The sequence below is a fragment of the Cherax quadricarinatus genome, chromosome 2 (assembly GCF_038502225.1).
Source record: "Cherax quadricarinatus isolate ZL_2023a chromosome 2, ASM3850222v1, whole genome shotgun sequence".
Classification (NCBI taxonomy): domain Eukaryota; kingdom Metazoa; phylum Arthropoda; class Malacostraca; order Decapoda; family Parastacidae; genus Cherax; species Cherax quadricarinatus.
The window spans coordinates 75742270-75755663 of record NC_091293.1 but is presented as its reverse complement, the minus strand read 5'-3'; the positions used below and the strand labels follow the sequence as shown (position 1 = coordinate 75755663).

At 40.3% G+C, this 13394-nt stretch overlaps 1 protein-coding gene across 2 annotated transcripts in view; it reads right to left on the bottom strand.

Moving 5' to 3' along the window:
• The window catches only part of mRpL47 (mitochondrial ribosomal protein L47), a 48719-nt gene that overhangs the window by 25759 nt on the left and 9566 nt on the right, over positions 1-13394 (bottom strand). Inside the window, exons 2-4 of one of the 2 annotated variants that reach the window (XM_070088983.1) lie at positions 13122-13286; positions 4894-4990; positions 2903-3020 (exon numbers count right to left, since the gene is read on the bottom strand). In XM_070088983.1, the coding sequence (XP_069945084.1) occupies positions 2903-3020; positions 4894-4990; positions 13122-13286 (380 nt within the window). The remainder of the gene's footprint in view (positions 1-2902; positions 3021-4893; positions 4991-13121; positions 13287-13394) is intronic. The other variant, XM_070088988.1, reaches the window with a different exon arrangement.

Genomic DNA, 13394 nt, shown 5'->3' with positions numbered 1-13394 from the left:
CGTGTTTTGTTCAGTCTTGAACATCAGCAAAAATCGAACATTTCCACTACATTGAGCTCAGCTTCAAGCTACTTTTAGTCTGTAAACCATTCAAAATCATCTCTATTTCTGTAATGTATCTTCAATTCTATCAAATGAGACCAGGAAACCGAGAATAGAACCATAAAAACCACACAAAAATACACTACAAAGTCACTGTTTTACACCAAAAACAGAGTTGGTTTTTTTTCTCATGCACTGCATGGTGCAGGATTCTTTTATACTGTGCATACTGACCTTGCAGACCCATTCTCTCATATGTAGGCCTACCAGCTTTCTCCCGCAAGATTGGAAGCTGCTAGAATTTTGGTGCAGTATTAAAGGACTAACCCCGAAAGGGTTAAAGTTGACACCCCCTTCTCCCTATTAGTCCGTTACATCAAGGTTTTGCCCTATTACTATTATTTTTATTATGAAAGGAATTACTGGACCATGTGATCCTTCCATTTTCCCTTGCCCTGCTCATATCTTACAATGGATATATACACTGAGAAGTGTTTAGTTCTTGGTGCATACACTGGTACATACAATGAATTTACTTTAATCCCTATTTTAGATATTAAATAATTCTTGACCGGTATACCAGTGAAATGCAGTCTCAATTACCTTGGTACAACAGATAGTCTTTAACCCCTTAACTGTCCAAATGTAGATCTACATTTTCACTGCTAGCGCTCCAAACGTAGATCAACATTTTGTTTTTCCTGCCTTCAAATTTGGCACAATTGGCCTGAGATGCCTGGTCAACATAGAATGGGTCTTAACACTCAGTGTGCAAATTATTAAAAAAATCTGGGACCACTTAGTACCTTGTGGGAGCACCAGTTCAACTGACCACCAGCTAGAGCAAACAGCATGGCAAACACCTGGGATTTGCTGATGTGATGTTGTATTAACACCTCCCTTTTAAGAGGAAAGTGATGCTGATCCCGAGTTCAGTGGCTCTGAAATGGATGTAACCCTATGTGGTTGAGGAAATATCAAAAACCTCAATAATAACCTATGTGCAACATTTGTGCAACATCCTTTCAAATTTGATTACACTGCTAGTGTCATCCTGCCAGAATGTCCTATAACCTATATTCTAAGTAAAGAGAAACAATTCTGGAACGTGTAATAAGTGTTCAGCTGATCGGCCGGTTGGCTACCTGGCTGGTTCGCTAGCCGGCTGGCTGACTGGCTGGGTGGGTGGGTGGGCTGCTGGTTGGCTGGCCGACTAGCTGACTGGCTGGGTGGGTGGATTGCTGGCTGGCTAATTTACTTAGGCTATCTCTTATTTGTCTGTCTGTCTTTATCTGTGTCTCTGTCTGTGTCTGTCTATCTGTGTCTATCTCTGTCTCTATCTTTTTCTCAGTTATCTCTTTCTCTATCTCTGTGTCTGTCTATCTCTGTCTCTATCTTATCCTGTACACAGAAGTACAGTTATCATACATAGTGTAAATTACCTAGCATAACCCAATAAATCCAAAGTGCTAGACAAAGCGTGACCGAGAAGTAACACGCACTGTCACTTGTTCAGGAATCAGACGTGGCGACTCTGCATCATGTGTAATAATATGTTGGTTCATGAGTGGCTCTCTGAGACAGAGACAGAGAGACAAGCACATAGACACACACATACAGACAGAAAGACAGATAAGCAGAGACAGAGATAAACAGAGACAGAGCTAGACAGACAGACAGATAGACAAACAGACAGACATGTTTGTGTAACTGTGAGATCACAGCAGCAGTGGACGATCATCAATATTAGAGTGCTGAACTGTCAGCAGTGGAGTGACACTTGTCTTACACCATGCTTCAAAGAGTTTCATATACTCCAGCGTGCCTAAAATATTGCTGGAACCTACACAGTAATTTTTTTTTTTTTCAACAAGTCGGCCGTCTCCCACCGAGGCAGGGTGACCCAAAAAAGAAAGAAAATCCCCAAAAAGAAAATACTTTCATCATAATTCAACACTTTCACCACACTCACACATTATCACTGTTTTTGCAGAGGTGCTCAGAATACAACAGTTTAGAAGCATACACATATAAAGATACACAACATATCCCTCCAAACTGCCAATATCCCAAACCCCTCCTTTAAAGTGCAGGCATTGTACTTCCCATTTCCAGGACTCAAGTCCAACTATATGAAAATAACCGGTTTCCCTGAATCCCTTCACTAAATATTACCCTGCTCCCACTCCAACAGATCGTCAGGTCCCAAGTACCATTCGTCTCCATTCACTCCTATCCTGTCAAGTGTGTTTGTGACTATTTGAGTACTATTTCAGTACCTAATATTAGTGTCAGAATAAAGATTGGCTACAAAATCACAAGAACTACTATAAATTGTAATTATCAGAACATAAAAATTATATAAATTAAAAAAAAAATAAGCGAAAGAAAGGTGTATCAGCAACACTTCTGCAAGCGGCAGGACTCTATGTTGCTGTCAGGTGAGCATCCAGCACCAACTTTGTGGCCTTATATCTCGGTAAGTACTGACCCTAAAATTTCTTTTTTTTTTTTGGTCTTATTACACACAGAAAATTGCCCTCTCTATTTAAAACAAAAAAATCACATTATTCAGAGTGTTAGTAATGAAAATGTAGATCTGCGTATGGGTGTTAATGGGCTGAGCCTAACAAACCAACCAGTTTATGTAAAATCATTCAATGGCAAATGATACATTACGAACAAGATCGCATGAAGACAATCTATACCCATTCAATGAAAAATGTCAAAGCGAGTCTCAGCAGGCTGCTGAGGTACTGAAGCTCTTCCACAATTAATACAAGCTTTTCCTGTATATTCCTTTTTCTGCTGGAATGAGTTATTGCTATTATTATAAAGAGTACAGTGGCTGAGTGTTTACCTAATTCATCTTCAATCAAACTACTGGGTCTTTCTCCTGTTTCTCCAGTTTCCAATAGCCAATAAGCCCGATTTCTTTCCTTCACAACATCCTCCAAGTTTTTCATGCTTTCCTCAACCTGAAATAATAATACATGAATAAAAAATCATAACAGAAGGGCTGTCATAAATAAAAAACACTGATTAAGAAAAGGATTAAGAACAGATCAGAAGTTGGAAGACAAGGAAGTACCATGAAGAAGGATTTTGTGATGAGAAAGGAAAAAAGAGACAGATGATGGTATACAGTACAGGGAATGGGAGGGGCTTGAACCCATGGCAGGTGAGTGCTAAACCTCACAGGCCAGTGTGTGAACCACTGGTTCATGCTGCCTAACAAGATTCTTCTAAATACAGTGGAACTTCGGTTTTCATGATTAATTCGTTCCAGAAAGTCTGATAAAAACTGAATTGTACAAAAACTGAAGCAATATTTCCAATAAGAAATAATGTATATCCAATTAATCCATTCCAGATACCCAAAAATATTAACAAAAAATACATTTTATAGAGAATAGCTATAGTTTTACATACAGAAAACAATGAAAAATAAATATAAATGACTAATGAAATGGATAAATGAACATTCAACAGCACTTTTACCTTTATTGAAGACTCTTTTTTGGCATATGGAAGACGGTGAGGAGGGGAGAGGGAGGCGAGGTCATTGTTTGGAAGTGGAATAACTTCCATAAGGCCTTCAGGTATCAAGGCCCTATAAGAGGTTACTTCCCTTCTTTGTCTTTTACTGGCACTAGGTCCAGCTTGAGAGTCATTTTCGTACTTAGCTACGACTTCTTTTTTTAAATTCTATCATGTTTCTCGCCTTCTTTATCAAAGGGCTGGCACTCGGAGCTTTCTTTGGCCCCATGGTGGCTTATTTAGCAGTTGCATTCAATAAACAAACACAAAAAACAATAGATTATAATAAAATGTTCTGGCTGAACGCGCGGGGTGATGCTCACTCAACGATAAACAAAGGCAGACTGGATCATCTGGTGCCTGAGTGATGCGGGCGGGTAGGCGGACGTGCTCGGTACAGACCATTGTCAACTCTACTAAAACCAAGGTGATGTACGAAAACTGGGACAAAATTTCGATGGAAAAAGTCGTCGAAAACCGAATCCTATGAAAACTGGGGCGTATGAAAACCGATGTTCCACTGTAGGTATAAATCTATACAACCATAGGAATGTTAGTATGGGTTCCAATGTGACCACAAATGCAGGTTTTTAAAGACAAATCCCACACCAGTGTGGCTGTGATGTATAGCAGCTCAGGTCTCCTCACTCATTCTGTGATGTGTTTGCAATTGTGTTTTTATGATTTCATGAGTCATGATAATATACAGTAATTTCTTCTTGTATACTTAATACTAATGTATGTTTCTGATGTGTAAACATAATACTGAGAAGTAATAATTTTTGTATATAATACAAACTGGAACTTTGTATGGCATAGTGGATCGTGAGTTAAAAAAAAAATAGACTACACAAAGATTTGACCTGTTGATCAAACTCGCTGTGACAGGTGATGATTCAGCCTGAGAACCTAGAAAATCCCAAGCCAGGATGATGAGGACTGTGCCTCTCACCACTTACGTACAGGTACCACAGTTTTTGTGATGAGAGTTGCAGCCCTCATCACCAAGGTCAAAGGATCAAATCCCAGGCTGGAAAGTAAAAAAAAAGCAAGCTGAAAAGCTGAATCCTTTTACAGTTGGTTGATTTTAAAAAGTGGCTTGCTCTTTGAAGATAGGATGGAAATTTGTTGACAATACAGTACTGTATTTCCATAACTGAGCTGTGTAAAGCATTTCTTTGACAGGTGAATACATAATGTGACACTAAAATTTCTTAAAGAATACTTTCTCACAATAAGCTAGATCAACCTCTTTTTTTTTTCTCTCTGATCTTGAAAATGAATGACCTGGATAATAGCTACTCTACAAACCTTATCAATTCTTTCTGGATTGGGAAACAGTCTGTTTTCTTCCTGTGCAGCATGTTCCATCGTCAACAACATATTTTTCTCCTTCAACAGTACATACCTGTTAAAGCAGATGAACATTAATAATAAAATAATTTATTACATTTTTTACATCTTTGGTACTGTACTTTCACTGAGAACTTTTCTTGCCTACACAACAACTTCCCAAGATATCTTCTCCAAATCCTTAAAATAATAAATAATAAACCTGGAACACCTTGAGGAGGAGGATACAAAGCAAAACTATTTATTAATGCTTTGCAAATACATAGTCAAAATTTAAGTCTCATTAATGGACAAAGAGAGTGTTTTTTATTACTCCCCATGGAAGTGCTCTTACAGATACCAGCATTCCTAACAAAGGTAAGTAGGGCTACCTATGAAATATTTCTACTTGCAGACTTGTTTTGTTTGTCTACATACTTGGGGTATACCTGGAGGGTATTTCAGAGGACAATGTCCCCCCACAGCCCGGTTCATGACCAGGATTTGCTGGAGCGAGTATAATTTGAAATGAACAATCCACATTATGGCGTCTAAGATTTTATGACAGTAGTGCATGTGGTACGTATGACAGTTTCATTTTTAATGTAAAATATAATTGAATACCAATGACTCAAGAAATCGTAATGACACGATTTCTTGAGTCATGTTGACGGCAGTGAAGGGACTTGAGCTAGAGTTCGTCACAGCCACGCTAGCTGGAGATTCGTCTGTAAAAACTTGCATTTGTGGTCACAGTGGTGCCTGTGCTAACCTTCCTATGGTGTAGAAATATACCTAGTTGGATGAATCTTATTGTGGCTAGCTGGTCTAGTGGCTAACACGACAGGCTGGAGTTTTGAGACTCTATGACCGCGGGTTCAATCCCAGCCGGGGGTATGGTTTGTTTGCAATCGTGTCATTACGATTTCTTGAGTCATGTTGACGGCAGTGAAGGGACTTGAGCTAGAGTTCATCACGGCCACGCTAGCTGGAGATTCGTCTGTAAAAAACTTGCATTTGTGGTCACAGTGGTGCCTGTGCTAACCTTCCTATGGTGTAGAAATATACCTAGTTGGATGAATCTTATTGTGGCTAGCTGGTCTAGTGGCTAACGCGACGGGCTGGAGTTTTGAGACTCTATGACCGCGGGTTCAATCCCGGCCAGGGGTATGGTTTGAATACCAATGAATTGCTCCCCAAAAAAAAAAGGTAAGAACAAATTAAAGCTAAATGAAAACTTTCCATTACCCTTATTTTAACAATACGTAAACTAGAAACAAATATAGTATAAGAAAATTATCTAAACAAAAATTACTGCATTAAGTCTTAAAAGAAAAAGTACTCTGAAAGTTATTCTGTTGGTATATTGATAAGGTATAACTGAAGTACAGTGGACCCCCTACCAACAGCAGCATCGACTAACGGCAAATTCGTCTAATGGCGCTCTTTGGTATAGAAAAATGGCTCTATCAACGGCAAAAAACTCATCTAACAGCTTTCATCCTGAACGTGCCCCTGCGGCCAGAGCGTGGCCTGAGAGGGCCCAGCCACTCCAAGACTCAGTGTGCCAATGTTTACAAGCCGTTGTGGTAGATTTCATGTGTACCTGTGATATATTTTGTATTATTCCAGTATTTTTAGTGCTTATAACTGCTAAATAAGCCACCATGGACCCCAAGAAAGCTTCTAGTGCTAACCCTGTGGTAAAATGCGTGAGAAATACTATCGAAATACAGGTCTCCCTCAACATTCGCGAGGGTCAGGGGATCAAGAGCCTCGCGAATGTTGAAAAACCGTGAATGTTTGGTGCCCCAATATATTGTAGGGAAATATAATACAATACTGCTTCCTTAACTTGTTGAACCATGAACAATCATAAAATACATGAAAACATCATAAATTGTACTAAATATATGAATGTTATGCTTAAATACCACAGACTCCTCCACTGCCTCCACCAATGCCTCCACCACTTCCCCAACCACTGCGAGTCCCTACTACCCTCCCACCGACCCCCGCAACTGGCAGCCAGCCCTCCCACCACTCAGTGTGGTGAGTGTTTTGTTTGTTCATTATTTGCTATTAAACTACAGTATAAATAATGTAAACCCATTCATGACTGCATATTGGAATGGCTATTCGGACAGGTATTAGACAGTGACATCATGTGTTTACTCTTGAACACAGCAAAGAATCAAACATTTCTGCTACTGCTAATAATAACATTAGTAATAATAATAATAATAATAATAATAATAATAATACGATATAATTGAAGAAGGAAATTGTACAAAAATATGAGGGAGTGGTTGACACATCGTCAGTGTGGCTTTGTTTATGCTGGAGTGAGCGTTAGTCTCCCTGCTCTTCCAAACATTTCACAATAATTCAGCGGTTGAGGCTGTGGTGTTTAATAACATATATGTTATAAATAATAATAGTACATATTATTAATAACATGTATTATTATTATTAATAACATGTATGTTATTAAATACCACTGCCTCAATCGCTTCCTCAACAGCTGCCTCACCCACTGCCTCAATCGCTGCCTCAACAGCTGCCTCACCCACTGCCTCAATCGCTGCCTCAACAGCTGCCTCAACCACTGCCTCAACAGTTGCCTCAACCAATGTCTCAATCGCTGCCTCAACAGCTGCCTCACCCACTGCCTCAATTGCTGCCTCAACAGCTGCCTCAACCACTGCCTCAATCGCTGCCTCAACAGCTGCCTCACCCACTGCCTCAATCGCTGCCTCAACAGCTGCCTCACCCACTGCCTCAATCGCTGCCTCAACAGCTGCCTCAACCACTGCCTCAATCGCTGCCTCAATCGCTGCCTCAACAGGAGCCTCAACAGCTGCCTCACCCACTGCCTCAATCGCTGCCTCAACCACTGCCTCAATCGCTGCCTCAACAGCTGCCTCAACAGCTGCCTCAATCGCTGCCTCAACCACTGCCTCTACCACTCCAGTCGCACTCAATCTACAAGCACCAAACAATGAATTATTGTGAAATGTTTGGAAGAGCAGGGAGACTAACGTTCACTCAAGCATAAACAAAGCCACACTGACGATGTGTCAACCACTCCCTCGTATTTTTGAACAACTTCCTTCTTCAATTATATCGTATTTATTTTATTTATTTTATTTATTATCACACTGGCCGATTCCCACCAAGGCAGGGTGGCCCGAAAAAGAAAAACTTTCACCATCATTCACTCCATCACTGTCTTGCCAGAAGGGTGCTTTACACTACAGTTTTTAAACTGCAACATTAACACCCCTCCTTCAGAGTGCAGGCACTGTACTTCCCATCTCCAGGACTCAAGTCCGGCCTGCCGGTTTCCCTGAACCCCTTCATAAATGTTACTTTGCTCACACTCCAACAGCACGTCAAGTATTAAAAACCATTTGTCTCCATTCACTCCTATCAAACATGCTCACGCATGCCTGCTGGAAGTCCAGGCCCCTCGCACACAAAACCTCCTTTACTCCCTCCCTCCAACCTTTCCTAGGCCGACCCCTATCCCGCCTTCCTTCCACTACAGACTGATACACTCTTGAAGTCACTCTGTTTCGCTCCATTCTCTCTACATGTCCGAACCACCTCAACAACCCTTCCTCAGCCCTCTGGACAACAGTTTTGGTAATCCTGCGCCTCCTCCTAACTTCCAAACTATGAATTCTCTGCATTATATTCACACCACACATTGCCCTCAGACATGACATCTCCACTGCCTCCAGCCTTCTCCTCACTGCAACATTCATCACCCATGCTTCACACCCATATAAGAGCGTTGGTAAAACTATACTCTCATACATTCCCCTCTTCGCCTCCAAGGACAAAGTTCTTTGTCTCCAAAGACTCCTAAGTGCACCACTCACCCTTTCCCCCTCATCAATTCTATGATTCACCTCATCTTTCCTAGACCCATCCGCTGACATGTCCACTCTCAAATATCTGAATAGATTCACCTCCTCCATACTCTCTCCCTCCAATCTGATATCCAATCTTTCATCACCTAATCTTTTTATCCTCATAACCTTACTCTTTCCTGTATTCACTTTTAATTTTCTTCTTTTGCATACCCTACCAAATTCATCCACCAATCTCTGCAACTTCTCTTCAGAATCTCCCAAGAGCACAGTGTCATCAGCAAAGAGCAACTGTGACAACTCCCACTTTATGTGTGATTCTTTATCTTTTAACTCCACGCCTCTTGCCAAGACCCCTCGCATTTACTTCTCTTACAACCCCATCTATAAATATATTAAACAACCACGGTGACATCACACATCCTTGTCTAAGGCCTACTTTTACTGGGAAATAATTTCCCTCTTTCCTACATACTCTAACTTGAGCCTCACTATCCTAGTAAAAACTCTTCACTGCTTTCAGTAACCTACCTCCTACACCATACACCTGCAACATATGCCACATTGCCCCCCTATCCACCCTGTCATACGCCTTTTCCAAATCCATAAATGCCACAAAGACCTCTTTAGCCTTATCTAAATACTGTTCACTTATGTGTTTCACTGTAAACACCTGGTCCACACACCCCCTACCTTTCCTAAAGCCTCCTTGTTCATCTGCTATCCTATTCTCCGTCTTACTCTTAATTCTTTCAATAATAACTCTACCATACACTTTACCAGGTATACTCAACAAACTTATCCCCCTATATTTTTTGCACTCTTTTGTCCCCTTTGCCTTTATACAAAGGAACTATGCATGCTCTCTGCCAATCCCTAGGTACCTTACCTTCTTCCATACATTTATTAAATAATAGCACCAACCACTCCAAAACTATATCCCCACCTGCTTTTAACATTTCTATCTTTATCCCATCAATCCCGGCTGCCTTACCCCCTTTCATTTTACCTACTGCCTCACGAACTTCCCCCACGCTCACAACTGGCTCTTCCTCACTCCTAGAAGATGTTATTCCTCCTTGCCCTATACACGAAATCACAGCTTCCCTATCTTCATCAACATTTAACAATTCCTCAAAATATTCCCTCCATCTTCCCAATACCTCTAACTCTCCATTTAATAACTCTCCTCTCCTATTTTTAACTGACAAATCCATTTGTTCTCTAGGCTTCCTTAACTTGTTAATCTCACTCCAAAACTTTTTCTTATTTCCAACAAAATTTGTTGATAACATCTCACCCACTCTCTCATTTGCTCTCTTTTTACATTGCTTCACCACTCTCTTAACCTCTCTCTTTTTCTCCATATACTCTTCCCTCCTTGCATCACTTCTTCTTTGTAAAAACTTCTCATATGCTAACTTTTTCTCCCTTACTACTCTCTTTACATCATCATTCCACCAATCGCTCCTCTTCCCTCCCGCACCCACCTTCCTGTAACCACAAACTTCTGCTGAACACTCCAACACTACATTTTTAAACCTACCCCATACTTCTTCGACCCCAGTGTCTATGCTCTCATTAGCCCATCTATCCTCCAATAGCTGTTTATATCTTACCCTAACTGCCTCCTCTTTTAGTTTATAAACCTTCACCTCTCTCTTCCCTGATGCTTCTATTCTCCTTGTATCCCATCTACCTTTTACTCTCAGTGTAGCTACAACTAGAAAGTGATCTGATATATCTGTGGCCCCTCTATAAACATGTACATCCTGAAGTCTACTCAACAGTCTTTTATCTACCAATACATAATCCAACAAACTACTGTCATTTCGCCCTACATCATATCTTGTATACTTATTTATCCTCTTTTTCTTAAAATATGTATTACCTATAACTAAACCCCTTTCTATACAAAGTTCAAAGGGCTCCCATTTTCATTTACACCTGGCACCCCAAACTTACCTACCACACCCTCTCTAAAAGTTTCTCCTACTTTAGCATTCAGGTCCCCTACCACAATTATTCTCTCACTTGGTTCAAAGGCTCCTATACATTCACTTAACATCTCCCAAAATCTCTCTCTCTCCTCTACATTCCTCTCTTCTCCAGGTGCATACACGCTTATTATGACCCACTTTTCGCATCCAACCTTTACTTTAATTAAGCCACATAATTCTTGAATTTACACATTCATATTCTCTTTTCTCTTTCCATAACTGATCCTTCAACATTACTGCTACCCCTTCCTTTGCTCTAACTCTCTCAGATACTCCAGATTTAGTCCCATTTATTTCCCCCCACCAAAACTCCCCTACCCCCTTCAGCTTTGTTTCGCTTAGGGCCAGGATATCCAACTTCTTTTCATTCATAACATCAGCAATCATCTGTTTCTTGTCATCCGCACTACATCCATGCACATTCAAGCATCCCAGTTTTATAAAGTTTTTCTTCTTCTCTTTTTTAGTAAATGTCTACAGGAGAAGGGGTTACTAGCCCATTGCTCCCGGCATTTTAGTCACCTCATACGACACGCATGGCTTATGGAGGAAAGATTCTTTTCCACTTCCCCATGGACAATAGGAGAAATAAAGAAGAACAAGAGCTATTTAGAAAAAGGAGAAAAACCTAGATGTATGTATATATATATATGCATGTGCGTGTCTGTGAAGTGTGACCAAAGTGTAAGTAGGAGTAGCAAGATATCCCTGTTATCTAGCGTGTTTATGAGACAGAAAAAGAAACCAGCAATCCTACCATCATGCAAAACAGTTACAGGTTTCTGTTTCACAGTCATCTGGCAGGACGGTAGTACTTCCCTGGGTGGTTGCTGTCTACCAACCTACTACCAACCTATTTATTATTATTATTATTATTATTATTATTATTATTGCTATTATTAGCAGTAGCAGAAATGTTTGATTCTTTGCTGGGTTCAAGAGTAAACACATGATGTCACCATCTAATACCTGTCCGAATAGCCATTCCAATATGCAGTCATGAATGGGTTTACATTATTTATACTGTAGTTTAATAGCAAATAATGAACAAACAAAACACTCACCACACTGAGTGGTGGGAGGGCCAGCTGCCAGTTGCGGGGGTCGGTGGGAAGGTAGTAGGGACTCGCAGGTGGCGGGAAACTTGAATATGATTTGGTGGCTGGAAATTTGGCGGTTGGGAATTCGCGAATGTGTGAAGCCCGCGAAAGCTGAAAACGTGAATGTTGAGGGAGACCTGTACTATCGTACCACGGTCAGCTGTTGCTGCACCACCGTCAGCTGTTGCTGCACCATGGTCAGCTGTACTAGAAGATGTGCAGAGACTGTTGTTGGTGTGGTTGATCAAGAATACAGAGAAACAATTAACCCCAGAGGGTTAGCCACCCAGGATAACCCAAGAAAGTCAGTGCATCATCGAGGACTGTCTAACTTATTTCCACTGGGGTCCTTAATCTTGTCCTCCAGGATGCTACCCACACCAGTCGACTAACACCAGGTGAACAGGAAAAAATGCCTGGAACTAGTGCTCATATTGGTGAATTTAAGGCCAGCAAAAGTTGGTTTAAGAGATTTAAGAATCATAGTGGCATACACAGTGTGATAAGGCATGGCAAAGGTGAAAAATTCCAACCCCAACAAGTGTTTGTGACAAAACAGGCCTGTTCTGCAAGAAAATGCCAAACAGGACATACATTACTCATTACTCAGGAGGAAAAGGCACTACCAGGACACAAGCCTATGAAAGACAGGCTAACTCTCATGTTTTGTTGTAATGCTAGTGGGGATTGCAAAGTGAAGCCTTTACTCATGTATCACTGTGAAAATCCCAGTGTTTTCAAGAAAAACAGTGTCTCATCACTCAATAGTACTCTTCAATAAAGGTAAGTGTCATTTTAGTATTTATTCATGTTTGTATTAGGCATGTCTCATTGTTTTCTGTGTAGGGAAATGTATATTTCATGTAGAAAACATTGTTTTTTTTAATACTTTTGGCTGTCTGGAACAGATTAATTGGATTACCATTATTTCTAATGGGGAAAATTAATTCAGCTAACGGCTAATTCGACTAAAGGCTAGCTCTCTGGAACGGATTAAAGCCGCTGGTCGAGGGTCCACTGTATCTGAAATGTAAACACGTATATGTGTACTGATATATGAAGTATCTGATATATAACTCAATAGTTTATTGATGCAGACAAATTTTTTACTAACCAGTAAAAACATTTGCACAAGATAACTGTTAATACAAGATAATAATAAATAACTACTGTATATATAAACTTTACAATGGCTAACCAAAAAATTAGCCAACTAATGTAGTACATACCATAGCTTATGAAGATCCTCATTGCTTTTGATTCGCAGTTCATCTAATTTCCAAGCACGGCCAACCTTAACCTCAGACTCTCCCCAGTTTTTTTCATTATCAAAGAATTCAGATAAAGCCTTATGACTCCCAGAAGTATGTATGAAGGCAGAGTTGGGAAGAATCCTGAACACAACAGAGACAATACATATATACTTGATTTTTATTGGACTTGAAATGAATACTGAAATGGGACTAAATTCAAACTTACTAAACCAATACAGTACTACAGTA